This window comes from Rhinolophus hipposideros, assembly GCF_964194185.1.
Source record: "Rhinolophus hipposideros genome assembly, chromosome: 22".
Taxonomy (NCBI): Eukaryota; Metazoa; Chordata; class Mammalia; order Chiroptera; family Rhinolophidae; genus Rhinolophus; species Rhinolophus hipposideros.
The window spans coordinates 18,914,024-18,941,022 of NC_138068.1; the positions used below are offsets into that span (position 1 = coordinate 18,914,024).

A 26,999-nucleotide genomic window follows, 5' to 3' on the forward strand; every position below is an offset into this window, starting at 1 on the left:
TATTGAAAAAGTCACTTCTCTAATGCTAAATTTCTCCTCTCTGAAGTAGGAAATGAAGACATCTACTTGAGGGGACTGTTATGAGGATTAAATGTAAGGTGCTTAGGTTATAATTACTGGCCGGTGTAGGATTTACACTTTTCCCTGTTCCCTTTCTAGCCATTTAGTACCAGGCTCACTTCTTCAGTTCGAGGATGGCTGGTTTTTACTGTTCAGTCCTTCCTCTACCTCATAAAGCTGGCAAACAGTGTGAACATTTTGTTATTTACTGCCATTTATAAAATCCCTACTAGTCTTTTGAAAATATTAATATCCTTTAGCGCCAGGATGGGATCTGGCAGCCATATCATTTGTGCAGATGAGGGAACTGCAGGCCTTAGGTCCCCAGGAGGGAGCCAGTCTGTGTAGCTGAGGGATCTGGAGATGGAATTTTCCACCATGTGATTTTAGTTTTCTTATAGGTGTTATAAAACTGTTCATTGGCAAGGGCTCAGGACAATGAGAAATTGAGTCTTCAGAAGAACGCATTAGGTCCCCTCTAATGGGGAAGGTGAACGTCTATTGTCTTGTTGCCAGTTCCCAAGTCACACTGTAGCAGCTGCCTGTCCTGCATTGAGTCTGCATTGGGCCCAGCTGATATGGACAGCCTTGTCATTTAATTTGTGTCTTGATTTAAGTGTTTGTCCTGGCACAAACATCGCGTTATTTTTCATCTTTTAAAAATGCGTCGGAACGCTTTGAATGCCAGACTCTTTGGACTTGAGGGAACCTCGGGCTTTCCCATGGCCCTGAGGCTCTTTGACAGGCTCTGTGTGGGGTCGTATATGAATAATCAATGGCTTCAAGCGTCCTGCTTTTAAGTAAGTGAGTTAGTTTATACTAGTGTGATTAATAAATACATAACAAGTAAGTAGATCCCAGTTAGGCCAATATGTTTTGTTCTACACTGAGTTGACTGAGCCGAAGTGCGATTAAAAAAGGAAGTCGTAGGTGCCTGCAGAAATTTGTGATAAAAGAGTCAAGCCACCTGATCTCCTTTGAAATGTGACTGGTAAAAAACAAAAGCAAGTAAAATTCAGCTTCTGGGCATTCAGTAGCTTAATCAAGTTTATAAGATGCCTGGGATCTGAGAAAAGAACTGTGTTCTATGGAGAGGTTAAATATCATCAGGCACCAATGTTTGGGATGCCTATGATTGGCATGTGTGGGCCATCATTGAGGAGTGTTCCCAATGGTCATTGTCTGGGTCCTTTGAAGGAATGATAAAAGGGCTTTTGTTAGTCTGTCCTCCTATAGGCACAGCTGGGAGCAGGATTTCTTTTGGTGTATTGGTCAGTAATAACTAAAAGGTAACCTGGAACACATACCTGCTCCATAGCTAACTAAGTCAAAACATTGCAATCCTGTCTCTGGAGAAAAACTAAAAAGAATTAATGTAGTAAACTAATGTGAAATATTTCTTGATTTCTACCAATCGGAAGTAATTGCTCCTTCTTTGAACTCCTATGACCCTCTTTTTATTTCTCATTTTTATAGATATGTCATCTTTAGTAAGCTCCTAGAAGGCAGCGACCTTTTGGTGTCGTCCATAATGCTTTGCACAATGGAGGCTCAATATGTGTTTGTTGAATGGCTAAGTCCCCAACTCATTCAATTAGCATTATTCCTGACTTTGAGGAGTTCAGGGCCAAGGCAGAGAAGATGATCTGGAGCTTTTAAGTCTGGGTGGGAATCACTTGCCTGCAATTTCCAGTATTTGCAGTCTTTCTCAGTGGCTTCCTGTACAGTGGGATGGAGGAAGGATTTGGGGCTGTGTACCCTGCCTCCCCCCAACTTCCCTCTTCTAGAACTCTATTTCCCTGTCTACTCCCTCTCTATGTTTGTTGCTGTGTAACAAATCACTCCAAAACAGAATTATTTATTATCTCTGATGGTTTCTGTGGGTTAGGAATTCAGGTGGAGGCTTGGTAGGGTGGTTCAGGCTCAGGGTCACATGTGTTGCAGTCAGATGTCTCTTGGGCTACACTCATCTGAAGTCTTGACTGGGGCTTGAAGATCTACTTGCAAGGTGCCTCACTCACGTGCCTGGCAGGTTGGTACTGGCGGATTGTTTCCTCTCCACATGGGCCTCCCCAGAGGGCGGTTTGAGTGTTTTCGTAATATGGTCCCCAGAGCTAATGAGTGAAGACTACAATGTTATGAAGCAGAAACTAATGCCTTTTGTGTCATAGCTTCAGAAGTCACGTATTGTTGCTTCCAGCTAGTTGCTATTACACAGGCCATCCCTGATTTATTTGTGTGGGAGATTACATGAGTGAGAATATCAGGAATCAAAGATCGTTGGGCTCATTGGAGGCCATCTTGGAGGCTGGCTACCATACTGTCCATCCACTGCTGTGATTCCCTAAGTGAAGGCTAGTGAGCTTAGCCTTGGTTCATCTCCCTCTTCATTCCCATTGCCATTCCTAATTCAAGGTCTCACTCTAGACTACAGCACTAACCTTCAGTTTTTGTCCCCCCTTAATTCACCCTCCAAACTCTTGCTTCTTGAAGTGTAGCTCTGATCAAATTGTTCTTCCTTATACATCTTTAGTAACGAAAATGTATACTCAATGATGACAAAGACTGTTGTATTATCTGTTGCTGCATAAATATGACCACAAACTTAGTGGCTTAAAACAACACACATTTATTGTCTCCCAGTTTCTGGGAGTTGGGAGTCGGCATGGGTTGATTGGGTCCTCTGTAAAGCGGCAGTCAAGGTGTCTGTTAGGGCCAGCTTTTCATCTGAGGTTCGATTGGGGAAAGATCTGCTTCCAGGCCCATGTGGTTGTTGGCAGCATTCAATTCCTTGCAGGTTGTTGGACCGGGGGTCCCAGTTTCTTGCTGTCTTGGCTAGACGCTATCCTTGCCTTCCTTGCCACATGGCCCTCTCCCAGAATGTCAGCTTGCATCTTTAAAGCTAGCAGGGGAAAGTGTGTTTCTTAAAAAGGCAGATGTTAAAATATTATGTAGTGTAATCATGTACACGTACTCATGTACATTCCATCACGTTTGCCATTTTCTATTGTTTGAAAGCAAGTCATGGGTCTTGCCCACACTCAGTGTGTGCAGGAAGCAGGGATTCTGCAAGGGTTTGAATACCAGGAGGCAGAGATCATGGAGGCCACTTTGAGTCTACCTGGTTTCCTGGTTTCCTGTGTCTTCAGCACCCTGAGCAGTGCATGACACATAGTAAGCTTTAATATGAGAATAAATGGATGTAATGTGATTATTATCTTTCCAACTCCTAGTTTAAGCCTTTTTTCCCCTCCTTTTCTCTGCCTCCGCTCCACCCCCACTCCGGTTCAGGCCGTTGTTTCTCAGTCTAGTTGTATAGGACACAGCTTCCTGGCCCATGCTGGTGTTATGAGCCTTGTGCTCCTCCGGCTGAGGCAGTTGGTCACCATTTGTCGGTTGGCCACTCACTGCAGCTCACAGCAGCTCTTGCCGCCTGCTGGCCACTCACGCTGGCTGCCGCCACTCATGGTGGCACACGGTAGCCCACAGCAGGACACAGCAGCCCACGGCAGCTCACGCCAACCTCCGGCTGCTCAGGGCAGCCCAGCTCCAGGAAGAGCTGTTGTTCACTGTTGTTCACTGTTGTTCACAATCTTAGCTGTAGAGGGCGCAGCTCACTGGCCCATGTGGGAATCAAGCTGGTGACCTCGGCTTTAGGAGCACAGTGCTCCAACCACCTGAGCCACTGGGCCGGTGGGCTGGCCCCTTATGTCTTTTTCTTCACTTCCTTCTCTTTTGTTTCAGAGTTAACTGGTTTATTCTTGAGAGTCCTCTGCTTTCATCTGTCCTCATGGATGAACTTCAGGATGTTCAACTCACAGAGATCAAACCGCTTCTAAATGATAAGGTAAACACTATACTCTGTTTTCACTAAAATGTAAAAATGACTCTTCTTTTCACTAAAATGTCTTTTCTTCTATGATTAGTTCATTTTTCATGTTATCTAAATAGTAACTAACTCAAAACATATTTAGCTTGACTTTCTATGGAGGGAATACTTTTCAAAATAGTATATTTCTTAACCCTTTTTTTGAGTTTTTCCTGTTTTTCTTCCTTTGTTTCCACAGGCCAAATTCAGTCAAGTTATCCTTCAGATATTCCTGTTTTACAGATAGATATATTAAGGGAAAACATAATAAGGCAAAATTAAGTGGAAAATAGGAGAGTGGAGTTTGACTTAGAACAACCAAGTATTTGAGTATCAGTTTCTATAAGGAAAACTTAACATCCTGGCTGGTGATGTATATAGGCTGGAACACTCTCCCTAAAGTTTGTCAAGTATGTGATGTGACCCTTCTGTCAACATTGAGATTTTCGTCAGGGATGTCTGGATGTCAGTAATATACCTCATTATTTTCCCCCCCTTCTTCCTCCCTCCTCCCCACTCCTGTTCAAGCCATTCTTTCTCAGTCTAGTTGTGTAGGATGCAGCTCCCTGGCCCATGCTGGTATTATGAGCCTTGTGCTCTCCCCGGCTGAGGCATTTGGTCATTGGTCGCCAGTTGACCGCTCACAGCAGCTCTCACCGGCTGTTGGCCACTCAAGCTGGCTGCCATCCACTCATGCTGGCCACTGGCCACTCACGGTAGCCCACAGCAGCCCACGGCAACTCACGCCAACCTCTGGCTACTCACGGCAGCCCAGCTCCGGGGAGAGCTGTTGTTTATAATCTTAGCTGTAGAGGGCGCAGCCCACTGGCCCATGTGGGAATCAAACCGCGACCTCGGTGTTAGGAGCACAGTGCTGCGACCACCTGAGCCACGAGGCTGGCCCAATACCTCATTTTTATGTTAGTGTTAGAGACCTACACAAAGTGGAGAGCGTGTTTTATGAACTAGCAAAAAAGCTAAGAAAACGAAGAAAGGTTGACCTTTCTTTTGTCCCTCTTCGTTGAATAAATGTGCCTGAAATTCCTTCCTTTCAACCCTATTCTTTTGGTTTATTGTCATTGTCCCCTATTAAAATAGTCTTGTCGGTTGGTGTGAATGACTGCATGGCATCCTTTCCCCAGGGAAGTACTGATGAAGAGTGAGGTTGAAGATGGGTGAGGTTGGGATGGGGGTACACCAAAAGATGGTGTTACCTGTGGTCAATTTTTGCCAAGCAAGGCCCTTCACCACTGTGTGTTTTATTAATTTGCTGCTGAATCCTATCAGCAGCCCCATTTTCTTCCCTGTGATATCATCTCTCCATCCTCACTCATCTCTTTCTTTATCTTTTACCCGATTTCTTGCTCTTCCCCTTGGCAAGCTGCATACTTTTTTAGCTCCTTCTTGGTTTCTTCTGCTGCTTCCCACTCATGTGTTCAGGAAACTCTTCTTTAAATAGTCTTTTGGTGCATGCAAAGGGCTGTCCCAAAAATTATGTGCCATAAAGAGGAGGAAGGAAATAAAATCTCCATCTGTAAGGCTTATCTATTACCACAGAAATGAATAATTACAGGGCAGGTGGGGGTAGGCAGTTTAGCTTCAGGAGGGAGTAACCTATCCTAAATCTGTCTGATCACCAGAATCATCTGGGGAATTGTTTAAAAAAAGAGATTTCTGAGGGGCAGAGAATAGGACACATACATACACCTCTGTGATCAGTGCTCCCCAACTTTGGCTGCTTGTTGGAATTACTTGGGGAGATTTAAAAATTACCAATGCCTAGAGTTCTACCTCCAGAGATTCTGATGGAATTGGTCTGGGGTGTGGTTGAGCTTTTTAAAAAACTCCCATAATTGAGAACCGTGCCTGAAGTGGCTCTGATTAGCCGGTGTGGGAAACCCAGGACCTGATGGGTCTCAAATGTTTGAGGACTGAGGCACAAAGGAGAGCAGGATCCTTCCCTAACCCCAGAAGTCCACAAGATACCTGAAGAGGCACCTCCATGAAGGAACTGCAGGAGTTAATTGACTGGATAGTTCATAGAGAAAGCAGCTGGAAAAGGAAAGATTCAGTGAGTGTGACCATAGAAAAGCGTTGACTTGATGTCTGGATAGCCCTCTCTGAGGCACAGTGATGCCTTGGTTGTGTCTGATGTGTGCCCCCCGCCCCTGCATTTGTATGTTGAACCCTCTCCATGTGACTGTATTGGAGATCGGGCCTTCAAGGAGGTGAGGTTACATGAGGTCAAAAGGGTGGGGCCCTACGCCAACAGGATTGGTGAACTTTTAAGAAGAGAAAGAGAGGGAGAGTTAGCAGCCATGTGAGGACACAGCAAGATGGTAGCCATTTGCAAGCCAGGAAGAGAGCTCTCACCAGAACCCGAACCCTGCTAGAATCTTGCTCTTGGATTTGCAGCCTCCAGAACTGAGAAAATAAATTTCTGTTGTTTAAGCCACTTAGGCCGCCCAAGCAGTAGAAGAAACCAAGTAATCAGTGTCTCACTTCCTAACATCTGTTAGCTCCTCTTTGCTATGCCTGTGCTGTTTCTACTCACTTCCCATGCTCCATCTCTCTCCCTGAGAAGGGTTCCTATCCCATCACTATGCATGAGAGTTCCCTTGTTCCAGCCAAGCTTTACAGAAGTAGATTGGCAAGAGGCCCTGTGTGTGGTGGCATTACCAAAGAATTTCACCTCCATTAGTCCCCCGCCCCAGTATATCTGTGCTTCTGTCTTTGCCCAGCAAGTGGGTGCTTTTGCATACATTGTGAAAAGTATGGTAATGACAATGCCTCTCACCCATTATTTCCTTTGATCCTGCCAATAGTTTGAATCAAGTTATTCCCATATTGCTGGTGAGGAAACTGAGGCTAAGAGAGGTGAAGTACTTACTCAGATTGAGTGCCTAAGAATGGCACTCAGTCTTGGCACTGTTCATGTTTTGGGCTAGATAATTACTTCTTGGGGGAGACTGTCCTGTGCATTATAGCGTGCTTAACAGTACCCTTGGCCTCTATCCACTAGATGCTAGTAGCAACCCCCCACACCCCCGCCGCCCAATCATGACAATCAAAAATGTCTCCAGACATTGTCAAATATCTCCTGGGAGGCAGTCTCCCAGGTTGAGAACCACTGCTATTAGGGTATAAGCCTTCAGGTTTGAATAGGAATAGTTTTTTTTTGTTTTGGGGTTTTGTTTTGGAGAGGTTTTTTTTGTTTGTTTTGGGGAGTTCTTTTGGCCTATCCTGGTGTCATTTATTAAGTACCTTTTATGTGCCAGGTGCTTTATATACCTTCTCTCATTCAATCACCAGAGTATCCCTTTTGAAGCAGATGCTATTATTCCTCACTTAGCAGATGAAAATCTGACTGAAAGACTGGCTTGCCCAGGCAGTAAGTGGCAGAGCCAGGACTAAAACCCAGGTCTTCCCTGCTCCAAAACCTGAGGCCTTTCCACTATGTTCACCCTATAGATGTGGAGAAGCCTAGAGATGTGTATTGTTTCACTTCATCTTTCTCTCCATTCTCCTCAGAGATAATACTTTTAGTCAAAGATGTCGCAGTACTCTTCCAGGCTTCGGGGAGTTAGCTAACAGAAGTCTAGACCCAACCTATTATGGAGAAATTTGTCCTGGGATGACTGCAAGGAAGCATTCTCAAAATAGCTTTAAGCGAGGCTTATGTTAACTTGCCTCTTGTCATTTGTTGCTACTTTTCCTGTTTAATTTTAGTATGCCTGTAATTTTGTCTGCGGCTCAGAATGGTGAAGAAGTGAGTAATTTTGTCATGCCTGTTTTGGCTCCAGAGATGAAAAGAAGCACCCGCCAGCAGTTATCTTTGTTTTGGGGGCAGAAATTGCACAGGCATATGAAGCGATATTTTAAAAAATAGCATTTAACCCTTTTCAAAGCATTTTCACAATATTATCTTACTTGAATCTCTTAACCCCTTGTGAAGTAAGTAGTTAAAGGTATTTTTAACTCTATTTTACAGATGAGGCTCAGAGAGGTTATAAAACTTGTCAAATGTTAGTGTCTAGTAAGATGCTGAAGCCAAGACTAGATCCCACATCTGTCGACTTCACCTTGGATTGGGGGTCTAGCGCCCTTCCCACCATCACCTGCTTCTTGTAGCTGGTAGCTCCTACGTCCTCAGCCAGTACGCCTCACAACAAGCAGAGAGCTGACGGGTTTGTGCTTCATGTTCCCTGCCCTCCTCTATCTACTGTTGGTTCAGGCACTCGCGAGGCCAGGAGAAAGCAAGGAGGCCCCAGATGGCCTTGCCGAGTTGAGGAAGTATGAAGAAAGGGAATAAATGTTTAGTAGGGAGAACAGGAACAAGTTGTTTCCTTTGTTTGGATTGTTCCAGTAGAAGTGAGGTAGACCCTATTACAGTTCAACTTTTCCCTTTTAGCTAGTGACTGGAAATGTGAGGAGGGGAGGCAGGAAGGAGGACCGAGGGATGAGCAGTTTTGTAACCTTCTGGACAGCAGAGACAGGCACAGCGTGAGTGCCAAGGGGTCTTTACAAAAAAATTAAAGATGGATTTGTTGACATTTTCATTAAAGAATATTCAGGGAGTGCTGCATCTACTGCACATTAGAGAGTGGGTGTCCCTTACTGTGCTACAATGTGATTGTCCCATCTGTCATCAGAAATGCCTTAGATTTAGATGGTACTGGAGCAGGAAGTGAGTTCCCAAGTAATGATGCCACTGTGGCAGTCAGTTCTCAAGCTGCACAAGATCAGCAGGTGGTGGGAAGAACCCTGCCTTAGCCACGCTCAGCAGGGTGCCCAAGGAGTTTTTTTTTTTTTTTTTTTTTTTTTTAATTTAAGGAGGGCGCAGCTCACAGTGGCCCATGTGGGATCGAACCGGCAACCTTGGTGTCATCAAAAGTTAAAATTCTACTTTTTCATCAGTTTGCAGATGATTATACAAGTATCTGACCTCTTTATAATTTTCGTTATGAAGTCTCAGTTCTTTAGTATTTTTTGAAGGTAATAATATACATATTTAAAATATATATACACATACACCCACACAAACAGATACATATATGGAACTTTCATTTTTGTCTCTGCATTATAAGCTTGAACAGATTTCTATTTTTTTTTTTAGATTTCTATTTAAAAAATGGTTTACTGATAATTGTAAAACATTGGTTTATTAATTTATGTTAATTGATTATATTACTCTGTTATAAAGAAAAACTAAAGTGTTCCCTTGGGTTGTCTTACCTTTTTGATTGTAAGATTCTCCATCTTTTCACTTTCTGTTGGTAAGGATTATTGTCTTTTTTTTAATAGAAATACTGTATTTTATGACAGTTTTTTTTTAAATCAGCGTGTTTCTAAAATTTTTACTGTTGTAACAGCTCCTTTGCCCCAGTTTAATTCCTAGCATATCAATTGTATATAATCCTTTCCCTTTGACATTTCTGATTCAAATTGAGTATCTCTATTTTGAGATACTCATAGCCTCTACAAAATGAAGTTTATTGCATTTACGAAGTGCCAGGACAGGGAATAGAGTGGTGAATCAGATGCAAGCCCCCCCCTTCAAGTTCACAGAACAGGTAGATTTATCCCAAATCTCTTCTTATTGGTAGTTGGTTCTACGGTCTTATGTATCTTCCTTCCATTATATCTGCTGCTTTCTGTTGGAACTATATATGTCTCTTGACTAGATCTCATGTTGGGAAACTATATTTCTCTTCTTCTCCCCAGCAATTGCTTGTTTTTTAAACTTTCTCTCCCCTGACGTCCTTTTCATACTTCTCTTCATTCATTGACCTGTTCTTAGTTGTAATTTGCTTATTCTCCAGACTTGTATTTGAAAGAATTGCTTGTTATTAGTTTACTTCCTGCAGTTGCGTCATTTACTTCTTCTATACGTGGCACAAGGAGGCTTCACCAGGAAATACTCCCTTTAGCTGGTTTCTACTTTGCAAATTTCAGCAATAACTGATCTTTTTCCTTGACTTACTCTTTTTTCTGTCTCCCCCCCCCCTTATTCTATCATTTTAATCTTTTTTCTTGAATCCCTTTCTGCTACTCAGTTCTGCTTAGTGTAAGAAACTCTCTCAAAACACAGAACTTGAAACTTATAAAGGTTTTGTTAGAGTGGAATAATGTGCCTCCAGTATCAGAGACCTAGGGAAATCTTTCTCCTTCCAGAATGCACCCAATGAATAGTATTACATTTTTAATGAGTTCACATAATATGGCTTCAGTTGATCACAGTTGGGTGGGGCCCAGCTAATGATCTCAATTCAGAATCTCTGGGTGTCAAACAGACCCAGTCAAGTCCTTGCTCCAGGATGATCCCTCCTGAAGCCTAAAGCCATTCTCCAAGAGGGTCTGGCATCTCTTAAGAAAAAAACCAAAAAAAAAAACCCCGAAGAAAACAAGTGTTAGTCTTCTTCAATTATTAGTATGGTTTTTTTCTGGGAGTGCAGCTGCATGTAGTTGTTTTTGCTTAGTACTCAACAAAAAATAGATAGCTCTAGTTTCTAGAGTAAATCATTTCTTTCCTCCTTCGGCATTTCCTTTGTGCTCATCTCAGAGGCTTTGGGGCCTCATCAAATGCCTCATGACTGTGATCACATGATTGTGAGAAAGGGGAATTCATGCAGACAGTGATGGCTGCTTCCCAAATAGCTCATTGAAATTTGTGTCTCTGTTGTTCCATGCCCAAGATTTTAGTTCAAACTGGAGTGATTTTCTCTAATCTTTCTAAATGATCTCTGAAGGAACCCCTGGGAACCCTGTAAGATCAAAGCCCGAATATAGTCTGTTTTGACATCATTATTCCTTAAAAGATTAAATGAATCTTTTTATAAAACACGAAGTTACAAACATTTTTTATACCATACAAAAATCTTTTTTTTCTAGTTTTCTAATTACAAAATGGGAATTGCATTCTCATTGTAGAAAAGTATAAAGGAAATTATAATCACCTAAAATCTCTATTCAGAAATAGCTGCTATTGTTAATGTTTTGTTTTGTTTTTTTCTCTCATCTTTTTAGTGCATATTTTAATGTAGTTGAAGTCAAACTATAAAGACCATTTGTATCCTACTTTATTTTCATTTAATGACCATATCATATCATAAACTAGAATGCAATAGAGTTTTTTTGTTGTTGACCCAAAGTCTTAATAAAAACCTTTCAACACTTAATTTTGTTATATTGGCTTATTCCTTTTGTAACTATGTATCACACGCCCGATTTATCCCAGGACCTGGGCTATATTTGGGGGAAGGTGCAAGTTGAATCAGGAACCAGGGCCTCACCAGCTGGTCACTTACATTCTGCTGAAACCACCTACCCTAGTCCGTGAGAGGGCCCTTCCTTCTGCTTCTCATAGCCTAACTAGAAGTTAAACACAGTGATTTCGGTGAAGGAGTTTTCAGGGCTCCTTTTATAGGGCTCCTGGGAGCCATGGAACACTATGATCCTTTTTCCCAATGACAGCATTCCTTGGAAATGTTCTACCAGTCCCATCTGCACCATATCTTAGCTGTCTTTTCACGCTGTGACTGCATCAGACTTTCTTTTATGAACTTGGTTTCATGCCAGACATAATACTTCAGAATAGTTGTCTCTACCACTCTTTTCTGTTCTCAGTGTCATCTGCAGTCTTTCTATGATTGGTAATCTATTGTGATTTTCCAGGCATCTTTAGAGAAATAAGGGCTACTCATCCATAACTTTATTCCTTCAAAAGCTGCTTTCTGTCTCTAGGTCAGTGCTGTCCAGTACAAGTTTCTGCAGTAAAGGAAATGTTCTGTATCGCTGCTGCCCAATAATACAGTTGCCACCAGCTGTGTATGTCTGATGAGCACTTGAAATGTGGCTAATGTGACTGAAAAACGGAATTTTGAATTATTTAAATTGTCACGTGTGACTGACTAATGACTGCCGCATTGGATAGCGCCGCTGTGGAGCCTCCCAGCTCATTCTACTAGTTCCTCTCATGGGGGTGGGGGGGCAGTTTTTTCTTTGGGTGTTTTGTTACCACTCTGGGCTGTGCTTTTAACGTCTCTGTTTTGTCCTGCCAGCAGTGTGGGTAGTGGGATACAGAACTGTTTCTACAAGCATCTCGAAGGGAGATGGGACTACTTAGTAGTATTCCCTTGTGATCAGATACCTAGATCTCTGGAGGGGCAGCTTTTGGGAAGGTGCGTATTAGCAGCCCCACACCTTTTGGAAGAAGCCATTGGTAGACAGAACAGATTTTTTATGAAAACATAGTGTCTAAATAAAGAGAGGGTTTTTTTCTTTTAGGGGATGGCCTTTGCTTGATGAAAAATCAAGTCAGAAGGTTTTTTTCCTCGCAAACACATCACACTCATAATCCTTTGTTTAATCTTATGTCATATTCTTGCGACTCTGGCATCTGAAATGCTACAAAAATGCTTCCAAGTCATCCCCATTGATCTCCCCCCCAATCAAACATTATTATGATATAATCTCTCTTTAGAAGCTTGGTGACTTCTCCTTGGGGTCTTTTGACTGTGTTCTATTTTTTAAATGATTCAGTGATTTGTCCTTCTTCCTATCAGCAGTTTCATGAGAGGCAGTTGATATGCCAGTGTATTAGGCATATCTGTTTTGTTTTTTTAATTCCCTCCTTCAGTGACATTACCTTTTTTCCTCATTAAAGTCTTCCATTTCTGATCCATCTGTATCTTTGTTCTCTTCTTAATTCTGTCTTTAATTCCTAGTTCTGGGCACTTTGGCCCCTGCCCTCCTTTTCTCCTATGTGGGTTGGTCTCCCAACTCCTTTCTTCCCAGGTGCTTCTTTGTGGGTTGTGAGGATGCTCTCAGACTCTGATCCACGTCTTACCTGCGCCCCACAAGTTCTCACTGCTCTCCTTAGACATGGAAGCAAGAAGTTACAAGCTTTACTGGGAAAGCAGGCTCCTTTCCTTTATTTTCATAGGACGCCCACCAATGTGTGATCTCCGCTCTAAAGTCTCACCTTTTACTAATACATGTTAGGACCCCACTTTGCCTCTGAAGCCATTTGATGAGAAGAACCGTTTTAGTTTTACGGCAGCAGAGGCTGTGCATGCGCCGCTTTCACTGTAAACTGAATTTGTTGCACATTTGGGGAAGCCATGTGGGGAAACTGACTTTGTTTTCTGCCTTCTGTTGACAGAATGGTACACGAAACTTCCAGGACTTTGACTGTCAGGTAAGGGCTGTACACGCACCAAGGCGGGCTGTATACAGGACCCTCCCTGTGCTGGTGGTCCTGTAGAAACGGCTCTCTCGTCATGGCATTCTCGGCTCCTTCATGTTCTTTTGGTCTTTGGCTCAAATTTATTTAAAATAATTTGCTATCATATTTAGAAATCACCTGCCAGGTGCCTGTTTTATGGTTACTGGGTTGCACTGTCTCTGTGATAAAGATCTCCTTTCCTCAAATGATACTGGAAACCCGTCACAGGTGTCAAATGAAGAATTGTCACCTCACTGCAGAGAAGGTGGGGGTAGGGTGGTTTGGAGGGGAGACTTACCAACAAAATCTTTTCCTAAAAGAAAAGGACAAGTAAATGTCACCAATACAAAATGCAAATTTCTCTTGGCTTTATGTTTGGAAATGCAAAATTCAACCTGACTCATTAGTATTTTCTTAAATGATACTGTTCTTCCCAGTTTGCTTTTGCCTATGGCTCTGTTGCCAATTTGAAAATCAATAAAATGAGCCAGAAACTCTCCACTTAACTACTTTATTTATTCACTGGCCCTGAAAGAAATGGGAGGAAGGAATGAGTGCATGGAAATGGGAATCTTAATAAGCCCTTGTCGCCCTACTCCTACTTTTGGGATGATGTCATAGCAGTGGCTGTCAGAGTGGCAGTGCAGTAGACTTAGAGGGTACTAGGCAGGAAAGGGTGGTGTTGGGAAACTAACTTCCGTGCTTCCAGATTTCAGCCACCTGTACACCCACAGGCAGGCAGTTATTTTCAGATACGCATTTTATGTTAACTGTAGTGGACCCTCTCTATAGCATTAACATCAAAAGGAAGAGCTCATATTTATCTCATAGGCAAACCACTTCTATCATTATAATTTATCGGGTACCTATTATAGATATTAAACGTACACATCATCTCCAGTCCTTGGAACAATATCACAAAGTGTTTTTTTTTTTTTTTTTTTTTAAAGATTTTATTGGGGAAGGGGAACAGGAGTTTATTGGGGAACAGTGTGACTATACTTCCGGGACTTTTTTTTTTTTTTCAAGTCAAGTTGTCCTTTCAGTCTTAGTTGTGGAGGGTACAGCACAGCTCCAGGTCCAGTTGCCACTTTCTAGTTGCAGGGGACGCAGCCCACCATCCCTTGCGGGAGTTGAACCGGCAACCTTGTGGTTGAGGGACGCGCTCCAACCAACTGAGCCATCCGGGAGCTCAGCGGCAGCTCAGCTCAAGGTGCCGTGTTCAATCTTAGTTGCAGGGGGCAGAGCCCACCATCCCTTGCGGGACTCGAGGAATTGAGCCGGCAGTCCTGTGGTTGAGAGCCCACTGGCCCATGTGGGAATCGAACCGGCAGCCTTCAGAGTTAGGAGCACGGAGCTCTAACCTCCTGAGCCACCAGGCCGGCCCCCACAAAGTGGTTTTTATTATCCCTGTTTTACAGATGAGGAAATTGAGAATCAGGTTTCTCAACTTATCATCGGGTGAAGTTAGGGTTGAAAAATCCCATTCTTCCTGAATCCGTTGCCTGTGCTTTCCCACCTGGAAATATCCAGAGCTGAGATGTTGTAAGGAGTTGAGTTGTACTTAAAGCTGAGGTTGTTTGGCAGTACAGATGAGATTTAAGTTTGGAAGGGTCAGGCTCTTGGCACTGGTACAGATTTCTGAGTCCCAGTGCCACACTCCTCTTGGTGTGACTATTTGGTACTTTTTATATACAACATAATCAGCCTAGTACTGTTAGAGAATCATTTGCTATAGTCCTTTACTCATATTATTATTATTTTTAAACTTTTATATATTTTAAAAAATGTTTTATTGGGGAACAGTGTGTTTCTCCTGGGCCCATCAGCTCCAAATTGTTCTTCAATCTGTTTGTGGAGGGCACAGCTCAGTTCCAAGTCCAGTTGCTGTTTCTAATCTTTAGTTGCAGGGGGCACAGCCCACCATCCCATGCGGGAATTGAACCAGCAACCTTGTTGAGAGCCTGTGCTCTAACCAACTGAGCGACGCGGCTGCCCCTCATATTCTTTTTTTTTAATAGATGGTGGCAGTCAAGTTTGGATTTAGTTGTTTTTAATTTGATCTAACTTCCGTTAGGGTGTGGGTCCTAGGTTAACCTGTTCAACTTGATTGCTGTTAATATTTGATATAATTTACCTAGAAGGAGATCTTTTGAGAGAGGGTGACAGTAAAATTCAAGGTGAGGAATTCTAAACATAGTATATGTTTACTCCTACTAAAAGGTATGGAAGAATTTATTTTCATTAAATTGAGCACCCTCTCTCTAAAAGAGAAAATTGGAATATAAAAAATTACAAGCTCATTGAAAATAGTTAAGAATACCAAAAAGTAAATAAAAATCACCTGTTATTTCACTAGTATTAATATTTTGGTATGTGTCTTTTATGATTTTTTTCACACACAAATATGCTTAGATATAAATGAAATTGAGTTTTAGAAATATAATTATGAATCACTTTTCAATATTAGGCTTAAAAATAGTCCGGCAAAAATTGTTTGTTTGTTTGTTTTTTGGAGTGGGATGAAGCTTTAGTAACATGTTCTGGCCTCCTGAAGTAGAATTTTTAGTTTAGTTCTGATATAAACAGAATGATGGCAAATGTTTCTCACTAATTGTCACATGCCTGTCACTGGTTTTGAATTGACAGGTTCTTAGTGTTTTAAAGAAGTAAAAAACCATAAGCTTTTCTTTTTTTCCTCTTTTCAGCACCTGTGCTCGTCTATCATCATTCTCATCTGTCTTTTTGTTAAAGGCTCATGTGATGTCCTGGAGATGGGCAGCTGGGTCAGGAGTCTAGCAACAGGCGAATTGAAGGCCTAGGAGTTAGAAACTATGATGTGAGAAGTCTAGAGTGATCTGGTTTGCCTGAAGGCTTCTTGGAAGCCATTGGGCATTCTTAGGAGACAAAGCACAAGAAATCTAAAGCCAGCATTATCGCTAAATGAAAAAGCATTCAGCGGGTATTAGTGGTGTCCATTAGCCTAACTGTGGGCTTCCTTTTGATCTTTCTTTGTTTTGACTCAGAAAAATCTTAAAGGAATCTTGGATGAAATCCACGGAAGTTATCGTAGCATCATCAACCAAGCTCACAAACTTTCCCGTTTTCCTAACTGATCAACTACATGTTGTTGTTTTTTTTCAATAATTGAAAATATAATTAAAAATGTACCATTTCTCTATATTCTTTGATTGTCCTAAGTGACTTCATTGCTATGTAGTTCCTCTGAGGCAAACAGCAGTTATATTTGGATATACGAGTAATCAGGAAAGGGGTAATTAGAGGTGACATGCTCAGAATTGATGAGGAGAAAAGAGCCTATTGCTGATTGAAATAATAAATCAGTAGGCTTATTATCCATTTATCTACTTCAGTGCTGCTTAATTCTCCTCTCTGTGAGACTTTAAAAGTTTGGAATTAGAGCTGAGACATGCTGTGCTTCTCTCTGTCTGTGATATGTTGCTTTAAAAATTAATACGTATCTTGTGTATTATCAGAAACAAATTTAGAAAACCATAAAAGTATAAAGATTACCTATAATCCTGCTACTTAGAGATAACCATATTCTTTTGTATTTCTTTCCAGTTTTTACTTTTGTATTCTGGTTATCAAAAGAGTACGTGCCCATATTTGAATATTTGGAAAACACAGAGAATTAGAATTATAAAGTTTAGCTAGAGAAAAACTCATAATCCTATAACCCAGGGACAGCCATGTTAATATTAATATGTTTAGTGTTGAGATACGTGTGTATGTATAGTTTTTATGAAAATAATTAATTTTTAAATTTATTTGGTTGGTCACACTAGATACACAATTTTGTATCCCCTTTTCTGACTTAATGTTAGAACACAATCTCGTTTCCATGTTATGTTAAAACGCTCATAAAAATGTCTAATGGCTGCCTACTTCATCATGTGGCTATACCATGCCTTAATTATTTCATTATTTTTGGAAATTAGATTGCTTATAATATGTTGAATTCACTGAACATTTTTGTGCATAAATTTTATCCACACTTTGTGTTATTTCGGATTCTTGGAATGAGCGACTTAAGGCTCTTGACCTATTTGGTCAAATTGCCTTCCACTTCCACCAGACGGGTACTCAATAAATACTAACGAAACGTGAAAAGCTGCTGTCTACCTGCACATACCATCCCCACTGGGAATAGAGGAACTCACAAGAGTGGAGTTCTTGTTCCTGGGATAATCTAGGCAAGGCCCAGGGCTGAGTAATTTCATGCTGGCTGTTTAATTGCAATAGCTCTTTGGAGAACTGATTTACAGACCCCAACTGTGAAGACTAGTTTTTAGTACCATAATTCAAATGTAAGTATGTGACCAGCCTCTTCTGAAGGGGTTTAAACAGCTTTAAACTATTGCCAATCATTCGGTGAATGGGCATATTACAAAATAAGAATTAGATAAAATAAATATCCTGAAAGTTCCTTCCATGGAAAAGAAGTGTTTGGAGAGAGTGGAGATTCAATCACCTGCTGCAGATCTGTGTTAGAGATTTTGATCAGTTCCCATCTCCTCCCTGGCTTTCAAGGGTGTGAATGTGGTCCCCGGCTACCTTTCAGCCACTGCTTCCTTCCTTTTGTATCCGCCACATACCTCCAGGAAAACGGGAATTATTGTGGACCTACCGTCTTTTCCCTTCTTGTGGCCTTTGTTCACAGTTCCTCCCCTGAGATGACCCTCTTTTGTTGTTGGTTTTGGGGGAAGTTGATTAAGTTCTAAGGATATAGGTTACTTGATTCTCATTTTTTGGGGAGAAAAGTCTTATATTAGGTTGGTGCAAAAATAATTGCGGTTTAAAAGGTTAAAAATAATTGCAAAAACCGCAATTGCACCAACCTATAATTGAAAAAACTAAGGTTTGTTTTGTTTTGTTTTTTAATTACCATCCCTAATCTCAGTTCTCCTTCCCCTGTTACTAGAGGATTTATTTTTCAGACAAACTCGGTCCAATCATGGGCTTGATGGCTGCTAACTGCACCAAACTCACATCCTTCCAGTTTAGCAGCCTCACTGTAACTCGAGGGAAAGATCAGAGGAGGATTCTCGTTGGCTGAGCATGGGTTGAATCATGTGTAAGTGGGGGTCACATGCACCTCCCTGGACCACTCAGTGTGGTCAGAGAGCGGGGTGCTTGAGTTGGCCAGACCTGGACCCCTTCCTATGTGGACTTTCCTAGAGAGTCCATGTTCTGAAGGTGTTCTGGGCTGTTGAGTGTGGGCTAAATAGTTGGTCAGTCTTTTTTTCCTCATTGTTGTCGAAGGCTATGTGAAGAATATATTGGAGTTGGCTTTGAAGGAGGACAAGATAGATTTTTGTTGACGTTGCAAAAGCAGCTTTCATATGAAGAGCATGGTTTGAGAGAAGGATGAGTTATGGGTAGCTATAAAGTAAAACACTCAGCTGTCTGAGTGTTGACTGAATTAGGCTGAAAGACGTAAGAGGTAAGAGGGGGAGAGAACTGATGCTAGAGTCAGGGAAAATGTGTTCTACTGGTAGGCAGAAAGATGAGTAATTGTGGAGGCTGATTTTTTTTTTACTAGGGGATTAAACGAGGTTATGCAAATGACCTTTATACCACTACACAGAGGTGAGGTAATGGTGGGGGTATTACATCAAACATTCCATATAATAATAAAAACTATACCTAAGGCTAGGGTTTCCAGGCGGGAATTCCCGCCCGTTCTCAGGAATTTTTCGCTTTCCTGTTCCCGAATCCCGAGATATAAACTGTTTTCTGTTCTCCACAATGAATCGTTTCCACAAAGTGACGGCCGATAATACCAACCACCTGGGTTCAAGGAGCCGATTTTCCCAATTTCCTGACCAGCTTTTCTCGGGATTCGGGAATGGGAAAGCGAAAGAAATTCCTGAGAACTGGTGGAATTCCTGCCTGGAATCCCTACCTAAGGCTCATAACAGTAGCCTGCTTACTAGAAACAGAATAAAATTTCATACTAATAAAAATGTTGACATTTCCAAGAGTATGTCATCATGCATGTTTATCAAAATTATTTCAGACTGGCCAGGGAGAGGAAGAAGTACTAACAGGCATGAAGTGATCAAAATTTAACTGAGTTCAGAGAGCTATGACAAGTTATATTGTCTAAGTCTGGTGATAGTACTAAATGTGATAGCTAAAGGAAGAAGACTCAGAAAAAAGGTAAAAGTTGATTATTACCCAATAAAGGTAATATCCTAAACTCAGATTTTTTTTTTTTTAGTTTTAAATTATTGAGCCACAGTCCCAACAGACTTTACTTAATAGTTACAAACAAATACTTGATACAGATAAAATGACAGTGAAAAACTACAGTGCCTGCTATATAGGGCAAATGTATACAAATGGGGGCTTTTCGAATATATTACCTAAGATAAATGCTGGGTTGTCATCCACAAACTCTTAAATTTTAAAAAACCCTCTTAAACTACATCTTTGATTAAGAGGGAGGCAGTCCCGGATAGAGAAGTGTGTCGGGGACCAATATGATTTCAGGTTGTTTTATAAGCGTGGGGAATAAAGGGATCACTCATTTTCAAGTACATAGCCGTGGCGATGGGCAATAATCAGAGTACTGGGAAAGATCTATGACCATGCCTGTTACATGGGTTTGTGCCCTTTGAGCACAGACACTCATTGTGTAGTCACACCCTCTAGAATGCTGAGGTAAATGGAGCAACAGCCTGTGAAACAAATGATCTTGACTAAAGCCAGAAAGGTGGTGGCATCTACACCCCCTGCGGTGGCCTGATCACTGAGTCAGCTCTGTAGCCTCAGGCTCTGCATATTCATTTCTAGGCGGAGACTTGTTCAAGCTCTTCACACACAGGGTCACAAAGGATATATTTACAAGTCCATATGGAAGTGAGTGTCTCCTTTTCATAGTGTTTATTCTAAGGACACTTACCATTCACATACTTTTATTTTTTGACAGGTGAGAATTTTACTTTCTAAAAAGGTTTTTATTAAAATATAGCTAACATACAATATTATATTAGTTTCAGGTGTATGTACAGCATAGTTCTTCAACTACATTCACATACTTTAAAATGAAGAGAAACTAAGACACTGACAGCCAAGGGTTGCTCCTGAAAGGGCAACAGGATTGAGGAATAGGGCCCAGGGCTCTTGGCCCTTTGACACTTGGGTCGTTAACACAATTTGAAGATGTATTATGGGAGGTCGCAGCTGAGATCCGTCTAAAAAGTTGAAATTTTGTGAGCCGCTTTTAACTGAATTTCATCCAGATTATGAAATGATGACAAAGTAATTAGTTTGCCCTACTCCCTCATCTACTTTTAACATGTTCTCTTTTATCCCATCTGTTACATCTCCCTTTTCATCATCCTTCTCCTGAACTTCCCCGACAGCTCACTATTCCCTACCCCACTTCACCACACCCACACTCTATCCCCATCAATTACTGGCCTCAGGAGGTTCTGCTAACCTTAGGGCCAACATGTAAACTGATTTTTTCTCTCTGGTCTCAGTAGCACAGCTGAGAATATTTAAGCAAGACTCTACTGAAGGTTTGGATATAACAGAAGGAAGTCTCCAGCAACTAAATCATCAGGATGACAAATTATTGCACATTCTCTTCAACTTGGGTTCTGCTGTAGTGTCTCCCATTTGGCAGAGGCTGGCTTCTCTCTTCGGTCCCTCTTTATTCTTTCTTTCTCTCAGGAAAAAACATGAGAGAGAGAGAACAAAGCCTCCTTGAGTTCCCTTTCTGAATCTGTCACCTCCCAGGAGGAAACAAGTCCTAAAGTTAGTGTACATTCCTTCTCCAAGTTTTTATACTTTAAATGTATGCATGTAAACATATATACAGTCTGTATAGTGTTGCTTTTTAAAAAATCTACTAAGTGGTATATACACATCCTTCTGCATTTCTACTCAGCATTGTGTTTTCACGATTTTCTCTATTAATGCTTCTATTTCTAGTTCACTCATTTTTATCTGTACTTCATTATACGAATATGTCATAATTCATTTACCAATTTCCCTATTGATGGATATTTAGGCTATTTCCAGTTGTTTTTGACATTTTAAATAAGGCTGCAATGTACATCTCTGTGCATTTGAGAATTTCATTTATTTTTTCCCCCCTTCTTCCGCTCTGCTCCCCCCACACTCCAGTTTAAGCCATTGTTTCTCAGTCTAAGTGTGTAGGACCTAGCTCCCTGGCCCTGGCCCATGCTGGTATTACGAGCCTTGCGCTCCCCTCAGCTGAGGCAGTCACCAGTCATCAGTTGACCGCTCACAGCAGCTCTCACCGGTTGCTGGCAGCTCACGGTGGCATACAGCAGCCTACAGCGGCACACAGCAGCCCAGGTCATGCCAACCTCTGGCTGCTCACGTCAGCGCAGCTCCAGGGAGAGCTGTTGTTCACAATTTTAGCTGTAGAGGGTGCAGCTCACTGGCCCATGTGCGAATCAAACCAGCGACCTTGGCATCAGGAGCATGGCGCTCCAACCACCTGAGCCACCAGGCTGGCCTGAGAATTTCTTTAGCTTATACCTAAAAGTAAAACCTCTTAACTTTACTAGAAATTACCACATTGTTCTCCAGAGTAGTTGTTCCAATTTATATGCCTAACAGTATCTGAGACTTCTTATTTCTCTATATCTTGGCCAACACTTGGTGTTATCTAACTTTAAAATTTTTGCCATTCTGCTGTGTATGAAATCTTATTTCATTGATTTAATTCGCACCATCATGACAGTTTAATAAAGTTAATGTCTTCCTTCTCAATTTTCTATCACAGCATCCTATTTATTTCTTTCAGAGCATTTATCACAAGCTATTATTATGGGTTGGTCGATTTATATGTTTATTGTTTGCCTCCCTGTTGGACCATAATCTCTCTATGAGAGCAGGGATTGTATCTCTCTTATCCATGGTTTGATTCTCAGTCCAGGTTCTGGTAGTAGGGGTTCAATAAATAGTTGTTTAATGAATGAACCCAGTGGTGGTTGAGGGGGCTCCTCAGTAAGTCTGACATTACCACGAGAGAAATGCTCCTACAGTAACAGGAATTTATCTTTATATTCTGCCCATCCAAATCCTATACTTTATTTCATAGCCAGTTCACAGTAACTGATTCTCTCCTTCATTTCTTACTTCCCCTTTTCAAGCCTTTGAATAAACTTGAATAGGAGGTAGCACTAATAGAGAATAGCAGAATTATTGTCATTTGTGGTTTGATTTGATAGAGATAGCTGCTCTAGCCTGGGGCTAGATTTGAGATACACTATGGTCAGTTAGCCTAAGATTCTTCTGTGTCCCACATTAGAGAAGAAACCAAAGCTCTATTGATGTTCTTTATTAGGAAATTAAGTTGGAAGCCCTTTGCCTTGGTTAGGATTCTTATTGACAGAGCTAATCTTGTCTCATCTACTATGAGATTTTCCGAGATATAGGTATGGACAACTTTGTCAGGAAAAATTCACTAGGCTAGACATGATAGTTTTTTATTTTTGAGAAATGTAGACTTTGAAGGTTAGAATAAATCTCAGTTAACCTTTCTACAGTCTCTTTCTTTTCCAACCCAACCACTCTTACTTAGTGCTAGTCTTTGGTTGCATCTTGTTTCAGTTCTTGAGCTCTGCTCTGACTATAGTCATTTTAAACTTGACTCAGTTGCTTTGGTTAGGGTCCTTCGGGTTACAGGGAACAAACCCACCCAGCTAGTTTAAAGCAGAGGCAATCCAGGGATGTCTCAGAAATTAAACTAGAACCAGGAATTTGAGCAGTGGAAATGTCTACTATTAGCTGCCAAGGATGGAATCTCTTTGTCCCAATTACAAATCCTCAGGGAAGGAAGCTGACTCAGCATGGACCAGATGGCCACCTGACTCCAGTCAGCTGTGGCCATAAGGTTACAGTCTATAAACACGGCAGCCAAGAGCCACTGCTGTAAGGTATGGGCGACACAGAGGGGCAGCTCCCAGGAAAGGGGAGAGATTTTAGGCACACACACCCATAGATGTCGACTGAACTTATCAGTTGCTGAACGAACATGTGTTCAGAGGCTCTGAAGCCTCTGGCTTTTTACCTGGCAACTTCTTATCTCCTGCTTTTTTTTTAGCTTTTCTTTCCCCGGGTCTTACTTGGCTGTTTATTCAGTTTGTTGATGTCCTTTCCATAGCCATTTGGAGAATACTCTTAACAGATCCCTGATTTCCTCCACTTAAGAAAGTGAGCTTTGTGGTTAAGAAGATATTTTTTTCTCCTCCTTTATTTGTTTATCGGGAAGGAATTAGAAAGTAGGAATATTCTATCTAACATAGCATCTCTCTGGTGTGCTGATAGTTCGGTGACGTGTCCTGCCCCGGCTAGTGGAAGATAGCAGTGAGTCAGGCGCTGTGAAACGTCAGCAACCTGGGAAGTTCATTCTGCCTTTGCTGAGACGTTACCTTCTCTTGTTACAGGAACACGACATAGAAACAACTCATGGTGTGGTCCACGTCACCATAAGAGGCCTACCGAAGGGAAACAGACCAGTTATTCTGACATACCATGACATTGGCCTCAATCGTATGTATTTGATTTTGTACCTTTTTATTATAATAATCTTTGTATATTAAAAAAACATACATAAGAAATTCTCGTATTCTAATAGAACATAGATTTTCTCCTCTGCCTTACTTCCCTCTTCATTGCTACATATGTAAATGGCAGGATGAACGCTCCTGGGAAGAGCGCAGGAGAACATGGTTGGGGGGAATGCTGGAATTATGCCTCACCTGTGTGTCACATCTGCTAAAGGACTGGAGGGTATATAATGAACTGGTTAAGAAAGGAGAACTGAAATCAATTTTGTTTAGTTTTTTAAGTCTAGGCTTCCTTGTGTTTTTTTTTTTTTTTTCATATTTCAGGTTAAAAAATCCAGGGTTTGAAATTAACTTCATGATGAACTCTTCAATGAATTGGTAAAAGTGTTCTTGCCATAGCCTGTCATCAGTGTCTTTAAGTGGACTTTTCTAGATGGTAGTACCAGTATAATAAGATTCTGGCCCTAGCCACAGGCATATGAAGTCTGTATACTTATATTTTCTTCCCCATTTCTTTGCCTTGCAGATGTGGTCTGAGTTTAAGGCTGCAGTTTAGTGCTAGAGCTTTTATGGCCTCTTTATCATGAGAAGCAGTTGTACTAACAGGGTAGCAATAGAAGCAGCAGCCTCTCCTTGTACCCCAGCAATTTTTCCAAGAAACAGTCTTCTATCTGGTGAATGTAAGCTGCCCAACTCACTCTAGCCAGGTTCTTGGGATATACATGGTCAGTGTCTCCACATCAGATAGGGCAATAAGGTACATGAAAAATGACAGCATTCTGTGCGTCATTAGGATTGGTTTCCATTTTGTAGACATTGTGTAGAATTGAGAATTAGTTGTTTTCAAGTCATTGAGACGTCTGGTGTTCAGCCTTTAGGGCACCTTGAATCAGACAGATTGTTCAGACACTTCACATTAGTGGGACAGTGATTAAAAGGGAGTAAAAGAGGAGGATGATCTAGAATTGATCGAGTAGAAGAAAACGGGGGAGAAATTAAGAGTCTGTGACTTACGAGTATTTTTACTCTTGCAGATAAATCCTGTTTCAATGCGTTCTTTAACTTTGAGGATATGCAAGAGATCACCCAGCACTTTGCTGTCTGTCATGTGGATGCCCCAGGCCAACAGGAAGGTTCACCCTCTTTCCCAACAGGGTAAGACCAGAAGCAAGGTCTTCTGAAGACATGCACTCAGAAGAACAAGTGGCTGAGTTCCAGGGAGGGAAGTAGTGTGTGCTGCCCTTCCCAGCGGATTTTAGCACAGCTTACAGGTTCTAGTTAGCTGCCAGCCGTTCTCATGTTTCCTCTCCTTGCTCTGAGACGACTGTTACATACAACTGTCATTTTTGTGTTCCTCCCTGAAACTCCCAACTACCCAGGCCCAACTACCCAGGCCCAACCTCTGATCCCTCTGAACTTCCTGGGAATACCTCCAGTCTGGTGACAGGAATCTGAATATCTGTGTAGCTATTTATTCTGAGAAGCTGCCCTGTCAGGTAGAAGTGTGTCTTTACTGGACTTGGAGCTCTTGGCCTCATCCTAAACTTGCTTTACATGGCAGAGCCAGAGTGTCCCTGACTCTTCCTTGCACAGTGTGATTATTGAGAAGACCTTGGGAGGAGGAGTGAAAGCACAAGCTATGAATGCGAATGCTTTCCCTCTTCCTTTACGCATCTCCAGAGCTGCCTTTGCCCGTGACTGCTGTGAAATAGACCATTGGAGACAAATGATGGCTAACACTTATATGGTGCTTAAACAGTATTTTCTGACACTGCTTAAAATACTTTACAGCTATTAAGTCATTTAACCCTCACAACCTCATGGGATAGGCTTACTATCATTCCCATTTTACAAGTGAGGAACCGAGGCTCAGGGATACTAAGTAACTTGGCCAGGGTTACATAACAGACGAGCAGCAGGGCCAGGATTTTAACCCAGGCAGTCTGGCTCCATACTCTGCCTGTCCAACACAAATTGGCCAGTGACCCGTTTATCCAACAAGATTTAGATCCCATTCCTTTTTTTCTGTTTTGTGCACAAGTGGCTCAAGAATGCTTCATCGCTTCAAGTGTCTCAAGCAGAGACAGGCTGACTTGCCTATCAGATGTAGAGCAGACCCTGCCTCATACTCAGGAGGTTGCCTTAATATCCCCTCCATCTTTGATTCTATAATCTCTATGAGCACTCCCTACTCCTATTGGATTCCTAGTCTGAATCCATTCTTGGGTTTGTTGGACCATCTTAGGATCCAATGGTTCATGTTATGAACCATACTCAAAGGCCAGGAAGTAGTGGTGTTCTCCGATGCCTAAGTAAAATAAATAACGTTATAATGAGGAGCTCATTTGCGACTATGCTTTGTTTACTTTTGCATTTAGCTGCCTAAATATAAGCAGAAGACCAAGAGCTACTTCCTGAGTTGATTCTTACTGTTGGAAGTTTACTGAGCCTGAACCACTTGAAGTAATTGTCAGTGATTTGGAAATCCGCTGAGAGGGAACCATATCACCTTTTCTTTCCAAATGGCTTCCTCTGGCCTGAGACCGTTCTTGAAGATGTAGAAACATGCAGGTTCTTTTATTTTCTTCTTAGGATGGCAATCGTAGCGAGTCACACAACATGCCACAGTCATTTCCAGGTTTCACATCATGTCTCTTGAGCCTTTAGTAAAGGGAATGCTTTAGTCTAAGAATCCTGTACTTTTATACCTGCTCTTGTAATTGGGAAACGTGGGTGCCTTCTAACTCAGGAGGTATCCTTCTGGATTTCAGGTACCAGTACCCCACAATGGATGAGCTGGCTGAAATGCTGCCTCCTGTTCTTACTCACTTAAGGTAGGTTCATTCTGCAGGTGTTTCACACAGTTTTTATGGGCTTTCTATTGTGTGTCTGATCTAGGGGCTGTAATGGTGAGCCCCCCAAAAAACAAAAAACAGTCACTACCCTCAGGGAGCTTACATCGTTGTGGGGGAAATAATTGACAAGTAAGCAAACAAATAATCACAACTCAAATGATAGAGAAGAAGTCAGTTGGGGGTGTTGTGGTAGAGAATTAAGGACAGGATCTACATAGACATGGCTAGTTGGGGAGTGCCTCTCTAAGAAGGTGTCATCTAGTCTGAGGCTCGGAGGATTAAAAGGAGCTACCTAGACAGAGAGCCACGGCAAGAGGAAGGGGTTCAAACAGAAGGAGCAATAGGTCTAAAAGTCCTGGCCCAAATGAGCAAGTGGGAGAAAGGCATGGGGTGAAATTCAAGAGGTAGAC

General features: G+C 41.7%; 1 protein-coding gene across 4 annotated transcripts in view; it reads left to right on the plus strand.

Moving 5' to 3' along the window:
- Positions 1 to 26,999, plus strand: part of NDRG3 (NDRG family member 3) — a 69,874-nt gene that overhangs the window by 13,315 nt on the left and 29,560 nt on the right. For all 4 annotated transcript variants that reach the window (XM_081033863.1, XM_081033865.1, XM_081033864.1 and 1 more), the window contains exons 2-6: positions 3,805 to 3,907; positions 13,092 to 13,127; positions 23,612 to 23,717; positions 24,769 to 24,889; positions 26,506 to 26,568. In XM_081033863.1, coding sequence (XP_080889989.1) covers positions 3,851 to 3,907; positions 13,092 to 13,127; positions 23,612 to 23,717; positions 24,769 to 24,889; positions 26,506 to 26,568 — 383 coding nt within the window. In that variant the 5' untranslated portion in view covers positions 3,805 to 3,850. The remainder of the gene's footprint in view (positions 1 to 3,804; positions 3,908 to 13,091; positions 13,128 to 23,611; positions 23,718 to 24,768; positions 24,890 to 26,505; positions 26,569 to 26,999) is intronic.